The following is an 18,149-nucleotide window of genomic DNA, read 5'->3' as shown; positions in this document are numbered from 1 at the left end:
TTTCAAAACTACTACAGCAAGAAACAAGGAAAAAAATTTTTTCCCCATAAAAAATTACAGTGAATAATGGAGGGGCATGTGATGTGTGGTTTCTGTATGATGTGGGAACTGGCGGACCCCAGGGTCCTTCCCAGTGACCATGTCTGCAGTAAGTGCAGGTTGCTGGAGGAGCTCCAGCTCAAGGTGGATGAGCTGGCCTCTGAGCTACAGACACTGAGGCTCATCAAGGGGAGAGAGGGTGCCCCTAGACTGGCTAAATCTAAGGGTCAGGGACAAAAGGGGACTGCTGGGAGGAGGAGGAAGGGGGGTGAGGAGCGGAGGCCTCAGCCTCTTAATCTGCATAACAGGTTTGAGGTTCTTGCTTCCACTCTGGAAGAGGACGAGGCAGGTGAGGTTGGTGAGCAAACTGCACACGGTACAGTGATGCAGCAGGACATAGGCAAAGAGAAGGGGAAAAGGAACGTAGTAGTGATTGGAGATAGTGGGGTGAAGAGTATTGACACTGTCCTTTGTCACAATGACAAAGTGCACAGAAGGGTGTGTTGTCTGCCTGGTGCTCGGGTACAGGATGTCGCAGCTGGGCTGCAGAGGAACCTGGAGTGGGAGGGGGAGAACCCGGTCGTTGTAGTACATGTGGGTGCCGGCAACGTAGGCAAAGTGCGGACTGAGGATCTGGGGAGGGAGTATGAGAAGCTGGGAATGGAATTAAAAAGTAGAACCGACAAGGTGGTCGTCTCTGGGCTACTGCCTGAACTGAGTGCAGACGGGCGTAGGATTGACAGGATAAAGGAAGTGAATGGGTGGCTCAGGGATTGGTGTGGGAGGAATGGGTTCGAATTTATGGGGCATTGGCACCAGTATTGGGGTAGGTGGGACTTGTTTGGGCGGGATGGGGTTGGTCTGAATCGTGCTGGGACCAGAGTGTTGGCGAATCGAGTAAAGAGGACTGTAGACAGGGCTTTAAACTAATTAGGGGGGGGGAGGGTGCGAGGGTAGGTGACGCTACGAGGTCTAAAGTTAAGGATAGGGTACAGGTAAGGGAAGAGGCCGAGGATGTCCCAATTGGTGGCGTTATGGCAAATAGGGTCCAGGTGAAGGCTGGGATGAAAGCGCTTTATCTGAATGCACGAAGCATTCGGAATAAAGTGGATGAGCTGGTGGCGCAGATCGACACAAATGGATACGATCTGGTGGCCATTACAGAGACGTGGCTGCAAGGTGACAGGGACTGGGAGATGAATGTACAGGGCTATCAAGTGTTTAGGAAGGATAGGCAGGAGGAAAGAGGGGGTGGCGTAGCTCTGCTGATTAAGGATAGTATCAAGGTGGTAGCAAGGGATGATATCGGAGCCAAAGAGCAGGAAGTGGAATCGTTGTGGGTGGAGATTAGGAACAGCAAAGGGAGGAAGACGCTGGTGGGTGTCGTCTATAGGCCCCCGAATAATGATCTGGAGGTGGAGCGGGCTGTTAACACGCAAATAAGTGCGGCGTGCAGGAATGGGACAGCAGTAGTTATGGGAGATTTCAATCTGCATATTGATTGGTCGACCCATGTTGGACGAGGTGGGCTCGAGGAGGAGTTCCTGGAATGCTGCCGGGATAATTTCCTTGAACAGTGTGTGTTGGAGCCGACGAGGGAGCGAGCTATCTTGGATCTGGTGCTATGTAATGAGGCGGGTAGAATTAGGGACCTTGCGGTGAAGGATCCTCTTGGAGAGAGTGATCATTGTATGGTGGAGTTTCTGGTGCAGATGGAGGAGGAGAAAGTGGGTTCCCGGACACGCGTCCTTTGTTTGAATAGAGGGGAGTATGGTAGGATGAGAGAAGAATTGGCAAATGTGGACTGGGGGAGTGCGTTGGAAGGTAGGTCTGCTGAGGAGCAGTGGAGGATCTTTAAGGAGATCTTTCTGGGTGCTCAGCAGAAATTTATTCCGATGGTTAAAAAGGACAGTAGGAAGAGAGGTAATAAGCCGTGGATAACGAAGGAGGTGAAGGGAAGTGTTAAATTAAAAGCGGAGGAATTTAGAGTAGCTAAGGGTAGTGGGCGAGAAGAGGATTGGGAAAGGTTTAAATGTCAACAAAGATTGACAAAGAAGTTGATAAAGGAGGGTAGGAGAAGCTATGAGGCTGGGCTAGCACTTAATATAAAAAAGGATAGCAAGAGTTTTTATAAATATATAAAAAGGAAGAGGCTGGCTAGGATGAACGTTGGTCCTTTAGAGGATGAGAAAGGGGAGCTAGTGGTAGGGGATGGGGATATGGCTAAGGTCTTGAATAACTTTTTTGTTTCTGTCTTCACGGAGGAGGACGTGAATAATTTGCCGGGTGTTAGCGATGGAAAGGTGGTAGGAATGGAGGGTCTTAATGACATTACTGTTACTAGAGAGGTGGTGCTCGACAGACTGGAGGGGCTGATTGTGGACAAGTCCCCAGGACCGGATGGAATGCATCCGAGGGTTCTGAAAGAAATGGCGGAGGTGATAGTGGATGCCTTGATGGTTATTTTCCAGACGTCGCTGGATTCCGGGGAAGTGCCGGAAGATTGGAAAACGGCTAATGTTACGCCGTTGTTTAAGAAGGGTGCCAGGCAAAAGGCGGGGAATTATAGGCCGGTTAGTTTAACGTCTGTGGTAGGTAAAATGTTAGAATCCGTCATTAAGCAGGAAATTGCGAGACATCTTGAAGGGAATTGCTTGATAGGGCGGACGCAACACGGTTTCATTAAAGGGAAGTCGTGTCTGACAAATTTACTGGAGTTCTATGAGGATGTGTCTAGGGCAGTGGATAGAGGAGAGCCGGTGGATGTGGTCTTTCTGGATTTTCAGAAGGCGTTTGATAAGGTACCTCACAAGAGGTTATTGCAGAAGGTCAGGGGACATGGAGTTGGGGGTAGGGTGTTAGCGTGGATAGAGGATTGGTTGTCAAATAGGAGGCAGAGAGTGGGGGTCAATGGGTGCTATTCGGATTGGCGGTTGGTGACTAGTGGGGTGCCCCAGGGGTCGGTGCTGGGGCCTCAGCTATTTACCATTTATATAGATGATCTGGAGGAGGGAACCGAGTGCAGGGTGTCGAAATTTGCTGATGACACCAAGATTGGGGGAAAGGCAAATTGTGCGGAGGGTGTGGAGAGTCTGCAGAAGGATCTAGATAGGCTGGGCGAATGGGCCATATAATGGCAAATGGAATTTAATGTTGGCAAGTGTGAGGTGGTCCACTTTGGTAGGAAGAATGGTAGGAAGGACTATTACTTACGTGGCGAAAAACTGCAGCAGGCGACGGTGCAGAGGGACCTCGGGGTCCTTGTGCATGAGTCACAAAAACCCAGCTTGCAGGTGCAGCAGGTGGTCAGGAAGGCGAATGGGATGCTGGCCTTCATAGCGAGGGGGATTGAATATAAAAGTAGGGAGGTCTTGCTGCAGCTGTATAGGGCATTGGTGAGGCCGCAGCTGGAGTACTGTGTGCAGTTTTGGGCGCCGCACCTGCGCAAGGATATTTTGGCCCTGGAGGGAGTGCAGAGGAGGTTTACTAGGCTGATACCGGAGTTGAGGGGATTGAGCTATGAGGAGAGGCTGAATAAACTAGGCTTGTACTCGTTAGAGTTTAGAAGAATGAGGGGAGATCTCATTGAGACGTATAAGATGATGAATGGGATGGATAGGATAGAGGTGGAGAGACTCTTCCCGCTCAAAAAAGACAGTAGGACTAGGGGGCACAGCCTCAAGATAAAGGGGAGGCGGTTTAGAACGGAGTTGAGGAGGAACTTCTTCACTCAAAGGGTGGTGAATCTCTGGAATTCTCTGCCCGTTGAAGTGGTGGAGGCTGCCTCGCTAAATATTTTTAAGAAGCGGGTTGATGGGTTCTTGATAAGAGAGGGGATTAAGGGTTATGGGGAGAGGGCGGGAAAGTGGAACTGAGCCACAACAGATCAGCCATGATCTTATTGAATGGCGGGGCAGGCTCGAAGGGCTAGATGGCCTACTCCTGCTCCTATTTCTTATGTTCTTATGTTCTTATGTTCTTATAAAGTATATTTTTGGGAAAAAAAATTACCATTAGCCTTTCCGTTCCTTCCCATCAATTTTCCTTTACCCACATCACTACATTATTGCCTCAATATTTTGCTTTAGATTTCTGATATTCCATTCACCTCCCCCCTCCCCACTGATTCAAAGCCCTTTTCACAGCCCTATTGTTGGTGTAAGAAATTGAGAAGGCAGAATATCTGGGGGAAGAGAAGAGAAAGGTTGCATAATGATAGAACTGAGAGGTCTTGGAAAGGTAAGAAAAAAAGAAGCAAAACATGAAAAATATGGAAGTAAACTGATGGATTCAGGAGCAGAGCAGCAGCCAAAATGTACATGTGAACGGGGTGGGGTCAGTGGGGAGGAGGGGTATGTGATTTTCCGGCCAGAAACAGACTGAAGCTGAAAAAACAGTACAATCATTGGCCAATCACAGACTCAGCAAGAGATTGAAGTCTCTCAGTCACAATGGTCGTTTGAGAAAAGCTGTAAACTGATCAAAATTTCTTTCAGTATCATAAAAGAACAGCACATCAGAGACTACAGTTTGGCCTACAGATTAGCCTGTATATAGAGCAAAAATGCCTTCTTGACCATGAAAAATGCCCAAGAATTTGAAGCCAAGTTTGATAGATGTAGATCATTTTTTTCAGATCTTTTACCAGAGCTCCGAAGGTAAGGTTAGGGTATAGGACTTGAACAAGCAAACGGATGCTAATAAAAGTTAACTTGCAATTGGGCTAAAACGTACTCACTGTTAGAATCAGGAGATTAAGCAGTGGAAGAAAGAATTTAGAGAGAGATAAAGCACGAGATATCAGCAGATGACCACGAATAGACATGTACAATGAACAACTCCTTATGGAGCTGACAGTACAGGACCGTCCTTATAGGGAACACAACAGTTCAGCAACTCTGAACTGGGGAAGGAAAATTGACTAGGCTTAAATTCTTGATTGTTCTCTTCCAGTCTCTGCTTGTTGGAAGTGTTTGGAAATAGGTACAGTTTAAGTAAGCTCAATTTGTGTTTGTATTTGCGTGTTAAGAGAAGGTTAAGAATATGGCTTTCGCTTAGTTTGCCTATTGTTTTACATGGACTGTGTACTTACTGTGTAAATTAGAGCATAAAATAGATTTATTTTGTATTTTGTGTCACCCTAACAAATCTGTATGGCTGTCATTCTCAGTGCCCATGCCAGAAGAAATACTGAAGGGTTTTGTGCTGTTGCAGGGAGTGTCTGTCAGGTGGGATTCACCCAGCTGATGGATGCAAATTCATGCACCCCAACAACCTACCGGCCAGCCCAGCTATTTACAGATTGAGCACCTGATTTCCATGCTCAGAGACAGGCCCCCACCCCCCACAAAAATGAAATGGTGATCCCCTCCTCCCCCACTGTCCTTGGGAGTGCCACCAACCTCTCACAAAAGAGGCTTATCCTCCCCACCCACTCATAAACAATGGGTCACTCACCCGCTCCCAACTCAGATAAAAAGATGCCCTCCCACTCAGCTTCCCATTCATCCCCCCCGCCCCATTCAGACCTGTCACTCATCCCTCCTTCCCCATTCAGGCAGTCCATCAAGTCCCACACCTTGGCAATGCCAGTGGAAACTACCCCATGGGACCCTGGTACTGATACTCTGGCCTCGCACTTTGGATAACGAGAGTGGTCAAGGAAATAAGTCCAGTGGGCATTTGCCCCTGTGCTGCTACAGAGGGAAGATCCCCTGCAGATCCTGGGGGTTGAATGGGCTCCGACTCCAGCTCCCAAAGGGCTGACCTCATCACTCTCTCCTAGGATGGGGGTCTCGTGGCTGGACTACCCCATCTAGCCTGGGCAGATCTGAAGATTAGCCCTGGCAATAGTGATTTCAGACAGCCATGTGATCAACATCTTAATTCTTACCTGTCAGCTGTGAAACATTTGAAGTGCCCTAATAACTTTAATCTCCATGCCCCCTGGACAGCAGGCTTTTAAATCACAACAGCACTCCATTCTGCAACAGGGATTTTCCCTTTCTTTCTGTAAGAAGCTGCATGTGTGAGCAGATCTCTTTGAAGTCTCTGACAGAGAGAAAATGTCAATTTCACTGTTGGGGGCAGGGAGGGTCCATTCTCCACAACTCTGCAATCATCCCCAGCATATTCATGCAGCTTTGATTTGCAGTCAATAAGTGGTTTAACTTCCTGTTTTGCACACTAGTTATTCCTTTTGAAGAAACCAAAGCTGTCAATCAAGCTTCAGTTGTCTGTAAACATTGCAGTTGGAACAATAGAGGTACTTGAGATACATTCAAGCATGAAGGGGAATGAAAATAAATACAGATGACTGGAGGCTGAGTAGAAATAAAGTAAGCTGTCAATGGAAGCTTATTTCAAAACATTGCACTTTGAAATTGACAGAGATCAAAGGTTTCTAATGCAATAGAGAGGGTTTCAAAGGTCTCGAGGCTTGCAGACTTCAAATCATTGTGAATATATTGGGGCTGAATGCACAGTTGTGGAGAACGGAGGGAGGGGGATTGGTGAGGTCAATCTCTTGTCCCTTTACCAAGCCCACCAATCCCCAGGACCCTTGAGGGAACCCTTTATCTGCAGGCTGACAGCAATGAACGGGCAAATGGTCACTGGATATACCTCTCTGATTCCCCTCGGGGCCCAAGGTGCCATTAGGGTGTTAGTGCCCCCATGCCAGGGTGTAGTGCACCATTGGCATTGCCAAAGCATATGGCCTGAAGGTTGGTCTGAATAGGAGGTCTGAGGGAACTGGGACTAAGTAAGGATTCTGAGGGGGAGAGAGGGCTACAGGGAGGGGGGTCTGAGGGCGAAGGGCACCTGAGGGGGCTGTGAGGAGAGTGGGGGTTGCTGGAAGAGGAAGGGGGCTGTGGGAAGGGGGACAGGTCACCCTCATGCCTGTGTGGTGTGGGGGGTGGGTAACCTGTTATTTGAATGATGGGAGGGAGGCTGCCTTTCTTTGCTGAGGGGCTGGTGGTGCTCCTGTGGATCTCTTGGGGCCCAGCATGCCAGGTGCACACTCGTCAGCACAGCAGCAAAGCCTGCCTGGTGCATTCCTGCTGGAGAGGTGGGCCAGTGAATGGGCCATCAATCCCGCTAATTGAAGCAGGATCAGGTGCTAATCCCATTTTTTGTCTGACGTCTGATTCTGTAGGCCATTGTGATTCTCACCAACAGCTAGGAGGTCTGGAGAATCCCCCCTGCATATCGGAAAGATATAGCTTGGGTGAAGGAGTAGAAACCATTGCAAGTAATGAATTATAGTTCATCCTTTCTTGTTGAATAAATGTTTTATTCTTTTGTATAAAGTTAATTACCCTGTTCAGTAGCCACCTTTCATGCCCCGGCTATCAAGCCGGGTTCCATCCTGGGATCTGACTTGTCCAATAATTGTAACAGAAAGTATGAATGTCTGGACTTTAGCTTTGGACAGGGTTGGGCTGTTCAGGTTTTCTCTGCCCCCTGAATGATGAAATAGATTGTTGTGATTATAAAGGTTTTCAAATGAATACGTTAATAGCCACCATAATAGTGGAGATGGAATCATTAGCAACAAGGAACCTAAATGTTCAGGAGGTGGAGGGAGAAACTTAGCCAATTATGTTTTTCTAATTCTGAGGAGACTTCAAAAAAGGAATCACCAATCAACAGAGTACCTATGAACACATTTGTTTGCTTCCAATACAACATTATAAAAAGCTGTATTATCATTACCTTGGTATTTTTTTTTCACATATTGAACATTCTTGCTGTCTAACTGACTTGTGATATGGTTGGTTTCCAATCCATTTTCTTGGGAAGCATATCTGCTTTGGTTCAATTCTTTGCAACTGTCTGAATCTTCCACCATTGGTTTTGTATCAACATGTTGCTGAAACTTGTGATCATTTCTCACCACTGGTGATATCAACTCATGTATTGGGTGAGCATTGCCAGGTGAATTTTGCCCTCCTTCCATGTCTGTTTTATGCACAGCTGGAATACAAACAGATCTACTGAACTATCAGAATGGGTTGGCATAACTTTAGACAGTTGACATCTTTAATTCTGTGAATCAGTGTTCAAAATACAAAGGTAGCAAGCAAGTTCACCCTGGAAACCTTACAAGTAGCCTACAAAATCTCAAAGAAAGAAAGGGCAAAAATTCAAGAAAGGTCACCTCACCCCCACCCCACACAAAATGTAGGGTGGGATTTTCCGGTTTTGGGCTGAGTGCAGCTGGAAAATCCCACCCAATGTCAACAGATCTTTGCAAGGTCCACCTACCACACCTCCACCCCACCCCCACCCTGCTCCCCTCACCTCCACACTACAATTCCTGTGGCAGTTGGGATGGGAACATTCCCCCCCAGTAGAGTTTAATTGGAGGAGCAGTGAGTGTGGAATAAACAGGATCTGTGAGGAGCTGCTTCTCCAATCACAAACTCTGTCTTTCTCATGTGTGATGTTCCAGCTCCTCCCATCACAAGTTTCCTCCCTCCTGCTCTTGCTGCCCCTCCAGAGATAGAATCTATGACTGGAGGAACAGGAAGGGTGGAAGGTAGGGAACCTGTGGTCGGAGGTTGAGGAGCACTGCATAAGTTACTACATGGAAGTTTTTTCAGCCCAAATATATTTTGCAATTACATCCATTACATTGCAAGAAGGCTAAGAATCTGGAATAGGAATTAAATAAAACTATGTTAGACAAAAAATAGTTGCAGACTAACATTCAAATGCAAATAATGATTCATATACATTCCCTCAAGACCACCCCTAATTGTTTTTCAAACCATAAAACAGTTCTGTATCATACAAGCGGAGTTACTCAGTGAGTAAGGGCTCGAGACAGGGATGGTGAGAAGGAGGGAGTGGGAGAATCAAGGAAGGAGGTAGCAAGTGAGAGAGGAGGAGAGGAAAGCATGAGGTCGGTAGGAAAGAGGTGGTGGGTGAAGCAAAATTAACTTATGACTCAATTCCCTTCAATAACCACATGTAGTGCTGAGGTGCAGTATGTTGGGACTCAGTGTGCCAATGTTGTGGGATGATAGGAAAGAGTTTTATGACATACTGTATCTGTCAAAAGTAGCAAAATCAGTAGGAGAAAAACTGAGAGAATGACACTAAGTATTTTCGGATGGGGAAAAAAAAAGACAAAGTATAGTACAAATCTTACTTTACTCAAAGAATTTGAAGTCATCCCTACCTTTCTGGAACATGCTATGGGGAAGGCTCACAGAATAGCGTTTATTCAGTGTAGGTTCATAATTCATGTACATTTTACAGTATAAAGCTGGGTCTACCGGATATTTCTCTCCTGTGTTTTGAGCTTCCCAATTCCACATTTTATTGCTAAAAGAAAATTATAAACATTTATCCCTCAAGATTTATGCATTTTACAATCATTCTATATTATCATCATGTGAAATAATAAAAGGCAATTTGAAAATGTCAACCAAGATATATGAATAAAAGAATTGCACAGCCATTACTCCACTTGGCTTTTACTTAAAGCCTAGGATAGAAATCAAGGTGGTAGACAAAGTGCACCACATATCAGATAGGTTCTTTATGCTTTGTAGCACTGGGGAAGAGGGAAATCACTGGTTTAGTAGCATGAGGGAGAGGGATGTACCAAGTTTTTGTAGCATTGGCTGGAGTTCTTATGTTACTTGGAAGAATCATGATGTAGATAGTAGGACTTTTCAGCACTGTGGTCCTAACTTTAGAGGTAACTGAAAGGGAGATAGTCCACAGCATTTGGACTGGGAAGGCCATGGAGTTTGACAACATTGAAGCCTGATGCTCCAAGGACCAGGCAGCAGGGAAGAAGATAAAAAGGGAATAGATATCCCAGAAGAGTAAATAAACAAATTGCACAAAAACAAAATATGCCAGACATTGGCAATTTGAAATTAAAACAGAAAAAGCTGGAAACACTTAGCAGTTTACAGATGCACCATAGAAAGCATTCTTTCTGGTTGTATCACAGCTTGCTATGGCTCCTTCTCTGCCCAAAACTGCAAGAAACTACACAAGGTCGTGAATGTAGCCTAATCCATCACGCAAACCAGCCGCCCATCCATTGACTCTGTCTACACTTGCTGCTGCCTTGGAAAAGCAGCCAGTATAATTAAGGACCCCTCGACGCAGGACACATTCTCTTCCACCTTCTTCCATTGGGAAAAAGATAAAAAAGTATGAAGTCACACACCAACTGACTCAAGAACAGCTTCTTTCCTGCTGCCATCAGACTTTTGAATGGATCTTCCTCACACTAAGTTGATCTTTCTCTAAACCCTAGCTATGACTTTAACACTACATTCTGCACTTTCTCCTTTCCTTTCCTATGAACGATATACTTTGTGTCTATGCAAGAAACTTTTCACTGTATACTAATACATGTGACAATAATAAATAAAATAAAATCAGTTCAGCAGCATCTGTGGAGAGAAATGGAGGTAACATTGCAGATCGTTGACCTTGTATCAGAACTGAAAAATGTTAGAGATGTAACAGTTCTTAAGCAAATAAACATATGGGTTGCTTTCATCAAAATAACTCAAAAAGTAAAACCCCTATAGGCATATTGTTTTGAAAAAGAGTCTTAAAATCCGTTTTATACTTGTTTTGATGGAATAACTCAGGTAGAAGCCTCAACCTGCACGGTTGCCCAGAACTAGGGAATTACTTGGAGCTGCTCTCATTTTGTCGCTTTCTTTCTGACAGTTTATTTAGAATAAAAACACCCCAATTTTAGCATTACTGGCATAAGGCATTGGAATTTCTCTAGTCTTTTTAAAAAATTCAACTTTGAAAATCAACAGTGCAAAAAGAAGTGCAGATAAATATTTTGGTATTTCAGTTTAACAAACACTGCTGGTGCATTGTGGCAATTAGGTGTTCAGACTGCACAGTCCATATTTGGTAAATCATCATACCTTTGGGAATGAATATCATAAGTACTGGAGAAGACTGAAGTTTTCAAGTAATTGTTTTAATAAAGGCATTACAATACAATAGATTCATATTCTCATGAAATATATGTTGAATTGATTTTCAGTTTAAGGGGGACAGCATGGTGGCGTAGTGGTTAGCACTGTTACCTTACAGTGCCAGGGACCCAGGTTCAATTCCGACCTTAAGTGACTGTCTGTGTGGAGTTTGCATGTTCTCATGTCTGCATCGGTTTGCTCTGGGTGTTCTGGTTTCCTTCCAAAGATGTGCAGGTTAGGTGGATTGACAATGCTAAATTGCTGTTTAGTATCAGAGGATTAGCAGAGTAAATGCATGAGATTATGGGAATAGGGCCCAGGTAGGGTTGTTATTGGCATAGGCTTGATGGGCCAAATGGCCTCTTTCTGCTCTGTAGCGGTTCTTTGACTCTTAGTTGAGAGTTCAGAAATGTTGCTTACCGAGAAAAATGCTACATGATATTTTAACTCCTGGAAACACATTCGCTGGAATTTTATCATCCCGCCCACCATGGGAATCGGACAATAGGAAGGTATTGACTTTGGGTGGAATTTTCTGGCTTTGGGGCAAGTGCAGCCAGAAAATCCTGCCCGATGGACACCTTTGCGTGGTCTGTGTCCCGCCTACCACAGGAATCTTAGTGCATGGGATAGGAAAATTTCTGAGTACAATGTAGAGAAAAGACAATGAACCAAATTTTGGTGTAGAAGCAAGAAACATAGAAATTAGAAGCAGGAGTCGGAAATTTGGAGATAATACATTCAATTCCAGCTTCCAAATTATTAATATATAATGTGAACAGTTGGGGTCTTAACACAGATCCCTGTGGAACCCCATAGTCAATGACTGCCAATCAGAAAATGGCCCATTTATGGTGACTGTTTGCTTTCTATCCATCTCAAAATATTATCTGCAATCCCATGAGCTTTAACTTTACATAGTAGTCTGCTTTGTGAGACCTTGTCAAAAGCCTTCTGAAAGTCTAAATAAATCACATCCACTGATTCTCCTCGGTCAACTCTACTACATACATCCTCAAAGAATGCCAACAGATTTGCCAAGCACGATTTCTCTTTTGTAAATCCATGCTGACTTTGTCTGATTATACCACAGCCTTCGAAATGCTGAATTATGAAATCCTTAATCATAGATTCTAGCAACTTCCCTTGTACCAACATTAGGCTCACTGATCTATAGTTCCATGTTTTCTCTCTACCTCCCTTTTTGAATAGCGGGCTTAATTAGTTACCCTCCATTTTGTAGAAACTATTTCAGAGTCCAAAGAATTTTGGAAAATAACCACCAATGGATCTACTATTTCCAGGGCCAATTCCTTAAGTTGTTGTTGTTCACCCATTGTCATCAATGAGGACCTCGACACCATTAGTCAGTTTGAGGGTGGTTTCGGTGTGTCCGAAGATGACTGATCAGGCCAATTTAGGCATGGAATGTCCTGGCACATATTGGACAGACTGTAGTTGTTGGACACTGTAGTTGTTGCGCTGGTGGCTCTGGACTTGCGCAGCTCACGCTTAAGTTGTGCTTCAGCAATACACCTTGCTTCGTGAGCTTGACAGCCTTTGTGGATGAGGCAGCGCCAGGTAGGGCGGTTTTGTGCCAGTGTTTCCCAGGTGGTTGTGTCAATGTCAAATGACTTCAGGGAGGCCTTGAGTGTGTCTTTGAAACATTTCTTCTGCCCTGCATGCGAGCATCTTCCAGCAGCGAGTTCCCCAAAAAGGAGCTGCTTGGGTATGTGCTCGTTTGACATACAGATGACATGACCTGCCCACTGGATCTGCGCTCTCATCAGCAGTGTGTGGACTGATGGTAGACTTGCTCTAGAGAGAACGTCAGTGTCTGGTACTTTGTCTTGCCATCGGATGCGTAATATTCTGCGAAGACAAGTCATGTGGAAATGATTGCGCTGTCTTGCATGCCTTCGATACACAGTTCACGTTTCACAAGCAAACAGGAGGGTAGTGAGTACTGCGGCGCTGTAGACCTTCAGTTTTGTTGCTGGCTGATTCCTCGACGTTCCCATACAGTGGAACGCAGTCTACCGAAAGCAGAACTTACCTTTGCTATTTTGCAGTTAACTTCTGTATCAATAGTCACTGCTTGGGAGAGGGTGCTGCCAAGATAAGTGAACTGGTCCACTGCCTGTAGTTTCTGCCCTTTGATTGTGATTATGGGTTCTGTATACGGTGCATGAGGAGCAGGCTGGTGCATGACTTTGGTCTTTTTAATATTGATGGTGAGTACAAAGTTGTCACAAGCCGTGGAAAATTTGTCCATTCTGACTTGCATCTCTGCTCTGAGCCAGCATACAGGGCGCAGTCATCGGCAAAGAGGAAATTTCTCAGAACAGTCTCTTTCACTTTGGTAATAGCTTGAAGTCTCCTCAGGTTGAAGAGCTTCCCATCCACTTTGTACTTAAGGCTGATTCCAGCAACACTGTCCTAGAAGGCATCATTCAGCATGGCAGTAAACATCATTCTGAACAGTGTGGGTGCGCCCTGTTTGACGCCATTGGTGACTGGGAATGCTTCAGAGGATTCTCCGCCATCCAGTACTCTGGCCATCATGCTATCATGGAACTGGCGTACCGTCTGAATGAATTTGGGGGAGCAGCCGAACTTTGACATGATCCTTGTCGGCTTACAGTATCGAAGGCTTTTGCAAGGTCAACAAAGGTTGTGTAGAGCTTGCGATTCTGTTTCTGACACTTCTCCTGAAGTTGGCGCACAGCAAAAATCATGTCAGTAGTCCCACAACCTTTGTGGAAGCCACACTGTGACTCTGGAAGCAGGCCCAGCTCCAGATGAGTGACCAGACGATTTAGCAGGACTCTTGCAAGGGTTTTTCCTGTGATGGAGAGCAGAGAGATTCCTCGGTGGTTGTCGCATACTTGCCAATTGCCCTTCCTCTTGTAGAGGTGTATGATGGGAGCATGTTTAAATTCCTGACGAATGGATCCTTGCTTCCAAAAGGACTGGAACAACTTGGTGAGCTTCTCGATAAGTGCAGGACCAGCAGCTTTATAGATCTGTAGGGGTATGGCATCTGCCCCTGGAGCTTTGCCACTGGGTAGCTGGCTGACAGCTTTTGTGACTTCAACTACTACCAGTCGGTCATCCATGGCACTGTTGATATCAACCTGGGGAATCCTGTCTATTGCCTCATCATTAATAGATGACACTCGGTTGAGGACAGCTTCAAAGTGTTTAGCCCATCTCTGCAGGATCTGAGCCTTCTCTGTAATGAGAGTTGTACCATCTGTACTCAGGAGGGGGGAACTCCCGAGAGATTGAGGTCTGTTGAGAGTGTTGAGAGCTTCATAGAACCATTTCAAGTCATTTCTGTCAGCGTATCCCTGTATTTCATCTGCCTTGGCGCTCAGCCAGGCATCCTGCATTCTATGCAGTTTATTCTGGACTGTCCTGTGAGCACTTGGCGGCTGAAGATGGGTCGTTCTGATAGGCCCAATGAAGATGGTGCATTTCAACAAGTAGAGCCTGTATCTCCTCATCATTCTCACCAAACCAATCATGCTGCTTGTGGATGGAGGGCCCGAGCATCTTCAGCACAGATATATGGATAGCATCCCTGAAGCGTTCCCAGTCGTCCTCAGTGCTGCCTGCGAGGTGTGGGTCAGCAAGCTTGATTTCTAAGTGCTGAAGGTATGCTGGGGTTCTTTAGCTTTTCATAACCTTGCTTCCTTGTGGTCGCCTCTTGGGTCTGATGCGGAGCCTCATTTTGGAGACAATGAGTCTGTGATCTGTCCAGCAGTCAGTACCACACATGGCCTTGGTCACTCTGACATCCTGCCTGTCTTTTCTCCTGACAATGACATAGTCGATAAGATGCCAATGCTTAGAGCGGGGGTGCATTCGGGAGGTCTTGTTACGGCTAGGCAGACGGAAGGTTGTGTTGGTGATGAGGAGGTCGTGTGTTGCACAGGTCTTCATTAAGAGTAGGCCATTACTGTTACACTTGCCCACTCCATGCCTCCCTATGACTCCCTGCCAGATTGCAGAGTCACACTTTACTCTTGCATTGAAATCACCAAGCAAGATCAGCTTGTCGGTACTGCTCACTGCTGATAGTAGGGCATCTAGTTCTTTGTAGAATTTGTCTTTCATCTTGTCCGGGTTGTTCACTGTGAGGGCATAGACGCTGATCAGGGTGGCTTGACTTCTGTTGTGTAGCGGAAGCTGTAATGTCATAAGCCGATCGTTCACACCCTTGGGTAGACTATCAAGTTCCTGAACAAGGTGACTCCTGACGGCGAATCCAACTCCAGCATCGCGACACTCATCACTGCCATGACCGCTCCAGAAAAAAGTGTATCCACCTCTAGCTTCAGTCAACTGGCCTATGTTGGCAAGACGAGTTTCGCTCAGGGCTGCAATGTCAATGTCGTATCTCTGGCAACTAAGGCTGTTCTTCTATCTGGTCTGTCTGCTGTAGGGTTGTCCAAAAGCGTGCGCACATTCCAAGTGCCAATAGTGAGCAGTGTCACCTTGTGTTTTATTTTGTTTGTTCGACCGTAAGATGGGATCCCTGCCAGCCGTGGTAAACTGGCCACGGTGTAGTGAAGCAGGCAATGTTTAGGGCACCTTTTCTAGCCCCTTCCTCATTCTACAGAGGTGAGCAGTGCATTCCTGAAGAGGACTGCTCAGTAGCCCAGGTAGACGCCGAGTTCCACTGCTGCTTCGGTCAGCAGAAAACGACCATTAGACCTGAGCTGCCTGCGTGCAGGTCTGTGACTACAGCTCCCAGTGTATCCACACCTGCTGCTTCATCGCTTGCCCATCGCCACTGGACTCCAAAGGTTGAACAGGACACTGATGATGATGATGATGGTGTTGAAACTAGTGCTTGATTTGGATTAAAGTGAGGGAGAGTTGCACAGCGTCAGCCTCACTCTCTCTTCCCAATTCCCACCTAGATCCAGTGGCAAGGCAAAAGTCAAGACAGCTGGAGGTGGGACTAGGCGCAGTGGATGACCAGGATATCTTCGGTGTCTTGTCCTGCTCTTTGCGTTCCATGACGCTTGCAGAGACCACCTTCTTAACCGTTGGACCTTCCGTTGGTCTCTTCCATTCAATCCACCAAACTCTGTCTTCACATGCTGGGATAGACATCTTCCTATCTCACTGAGGGTTGAGACCCGTTGGCTACCCTCACATGGTTTAGCCGGCTTGTCGAGGCCGTTGCCCTGGGTGTGGCCCCTGTCGCATGCAAACAGCTATGGGGAGCCACAGGTGAGAGCTGAGTGCCAGGTGGGGACAAAGGATGGACAAACCGCCCTGAAAGGATGCAACATGTTCCCCCACCAAAGGTAATACCCCTCCCTGACATCCCATACACGTGAAGGGTAAGTCTACAGTTAATGGCAGCACCCTGAACAGTACTGATGGACAGAGGGATCTTGGGGTTTGAGTCCATAACTCCCTGAAAATGGCCACAAAAGCAGACAGGATGGTAAAGGAGGCGTATGGTACGCTTGCCTTTATTGGTCAGGGCATTGAGTACAAGAATCAGGATGTCATGTTGCAGCTTCATAAAACTTTGGTTAGGCCGCACTTAGAGATTATTGCATCTAATTCTGGTCACCACATTATAGAAGGTTGTGCGGGCTTTGGAGATGTTGCAGTAAAGGTTTACTAGGATGTTGCCTGGATTAGATCATCAAGACCTGGAGACCTATCCAACTTCAATCCCATCAACTTCCCCAAAACTCTACTAATGCTGATTTCATTCAGCTCCTCATTAAAATATGTTTCTCTCAGCACTTCTCGTACATTATTCATGTCTCCCTTTGTGAAGACTGAAGCAAAGTACAAATTTAATTCCTCAGCCATTTCTTTATTCCCCATTATGAATTCTCCCACTTCTGACTGTAAGGGGCCTATGTTCGTTTTTGTCAATCTTTTTCTCTTTACATATCAATAGAAAATTTTATAGTCAGTTTTTATATTCCCTGCTAGCTTACTTTCATATTGTATTTTTCCCTTCTTAATCAATCTCTTGGTCCTCTTTTGCTGAAGTTTAAATTGCTCCCAATCCTCAGGCCTACTGCTTTTTCTTGCCAATTTTTATGCTTCTTCCTTGAATCTGATGTATTTCTAATTTCCTTTGAGGGCCACGGTTTGGCTACAATTTCGTTCTCATTCTTGTGCCGAACAGGAATAAACAATTTCTGGAGTTCACCTATTTGTTCTTTAAATGCCCTGCCATTGCCTGTCCACTGTCTTTCCTTTCAGCAGTGTCTTCATGCCTCATACCATCATTGTGATTCAGGACACTGGTCTCAAAATCAACTACATCATCATCCACCTCGACAAAGCTGATCATCTAACAGAATCTATTCTACTTATTTAGATTTTCCTTGTATGATAAAATATTACATTATTTGTATGGCAAATTGCTGAGGGGTGCCAAGCTGATAATGTCACAACAAGGGAAATAGCACCTGAGCCCTGAATGAACAGGAGAAGCACTGTATATCTCCATAATCAATCAGACAAAAGGATTGTGAAATTAATAGCGTAAGAACTGTGGATATGCCAATTAGAATGGGTAAATTCAATGTCAATCAGATGCAAAAAGTAAATAAAATGAGGAAAAGAAAGAATGGGTTAAGAAAGAAGGAGATAGAAAATAAAAAAGTTATATTTTAATCATCTCTAATTACAATTAAAATGTGAAAGAATGTGACTTCACATTTGTGATAGTTAATTTTAATGAGAGACATTGATTGGCAGTAATTAAAACTAATCATGTTTGGAACTCGGGGTCATAGTTTGAGAATAAGGGGTAAACCTTTTAGGACTCAGGTGAGGAGAAATTTCTTCACTCAGAGAGTGGTGTATCTGTGGAATTCACTACCACAGAAAGCAGTTGAAGCCAAAACGTTGTGTGATTTCAAGAAGAAATTAGATGTAGCCCTTGAGTACTGTGTGCAGTTTTGGGCGCCGTACTTACGCAAGGATATTTTGGCCTTGGAGGGAGTGCAGAGGAGGTTTACTAGGCTGATGCCGGAGTTGAGGGGGTTGAGCTATGAGGAGAGGCTGAATAAACTAGGCTTGTACTCGTTAGAGTTTAGAAGAATGAGGGGAGATCTCATTGAGATGTATAAGATGATGAAT

General features: G+C 45.4%; 1 protein-coding gene across 1 annotated transcript in view; it reads right to left on the bottom strand.

The window, feature by feature from the left end:
- arhgef33 (Rho guanine nucleotide exchange factor (GEF) 33) overlaps window positions 1-18,149 on the bottom strand; it is a 69,509-nt gene that overhangs the window by 16,875 nt on the left and 34,485 nt on the right. The window contains exons 6-7 of the mRNA XM_080200169.1: window positions 9,227-9,372; window positions 7,756-8,016 (exon numbers count right to left, since the gene is read on the bottom strand). Coding sequence (XP_080056295.1) covers window positions 7,756-8,016; window positions 9,227-9,372 — 407 coding nt within the window. The remainder of the gene's footprint in view (window positions 1-7,755; window positions 8,017-9,226; window positions 9,373-18,149) is intronic.

Source organism: Carcharhinus amblyrhynchos, chromosome 12, assembly GCF_965287045.1.
Source record: "Carcharhinus amblyrhynchos chromosome 12, sCarAmb.v2.hapA, whole genome shotgun sequence".
Lineage (NCBI taxonomy): Eukaryota > Metazoa > Chordata > Chondrichthyes > Carcharhiniformes > Carcharhinidae > Carcharhinus > Carcharhinus amblyrhynchos.
The sequence above is the reverse complement of the archived record's forward strand: the minus strand, read 5'-3'. Positions and strand labels throughout refer to the sequence as shown.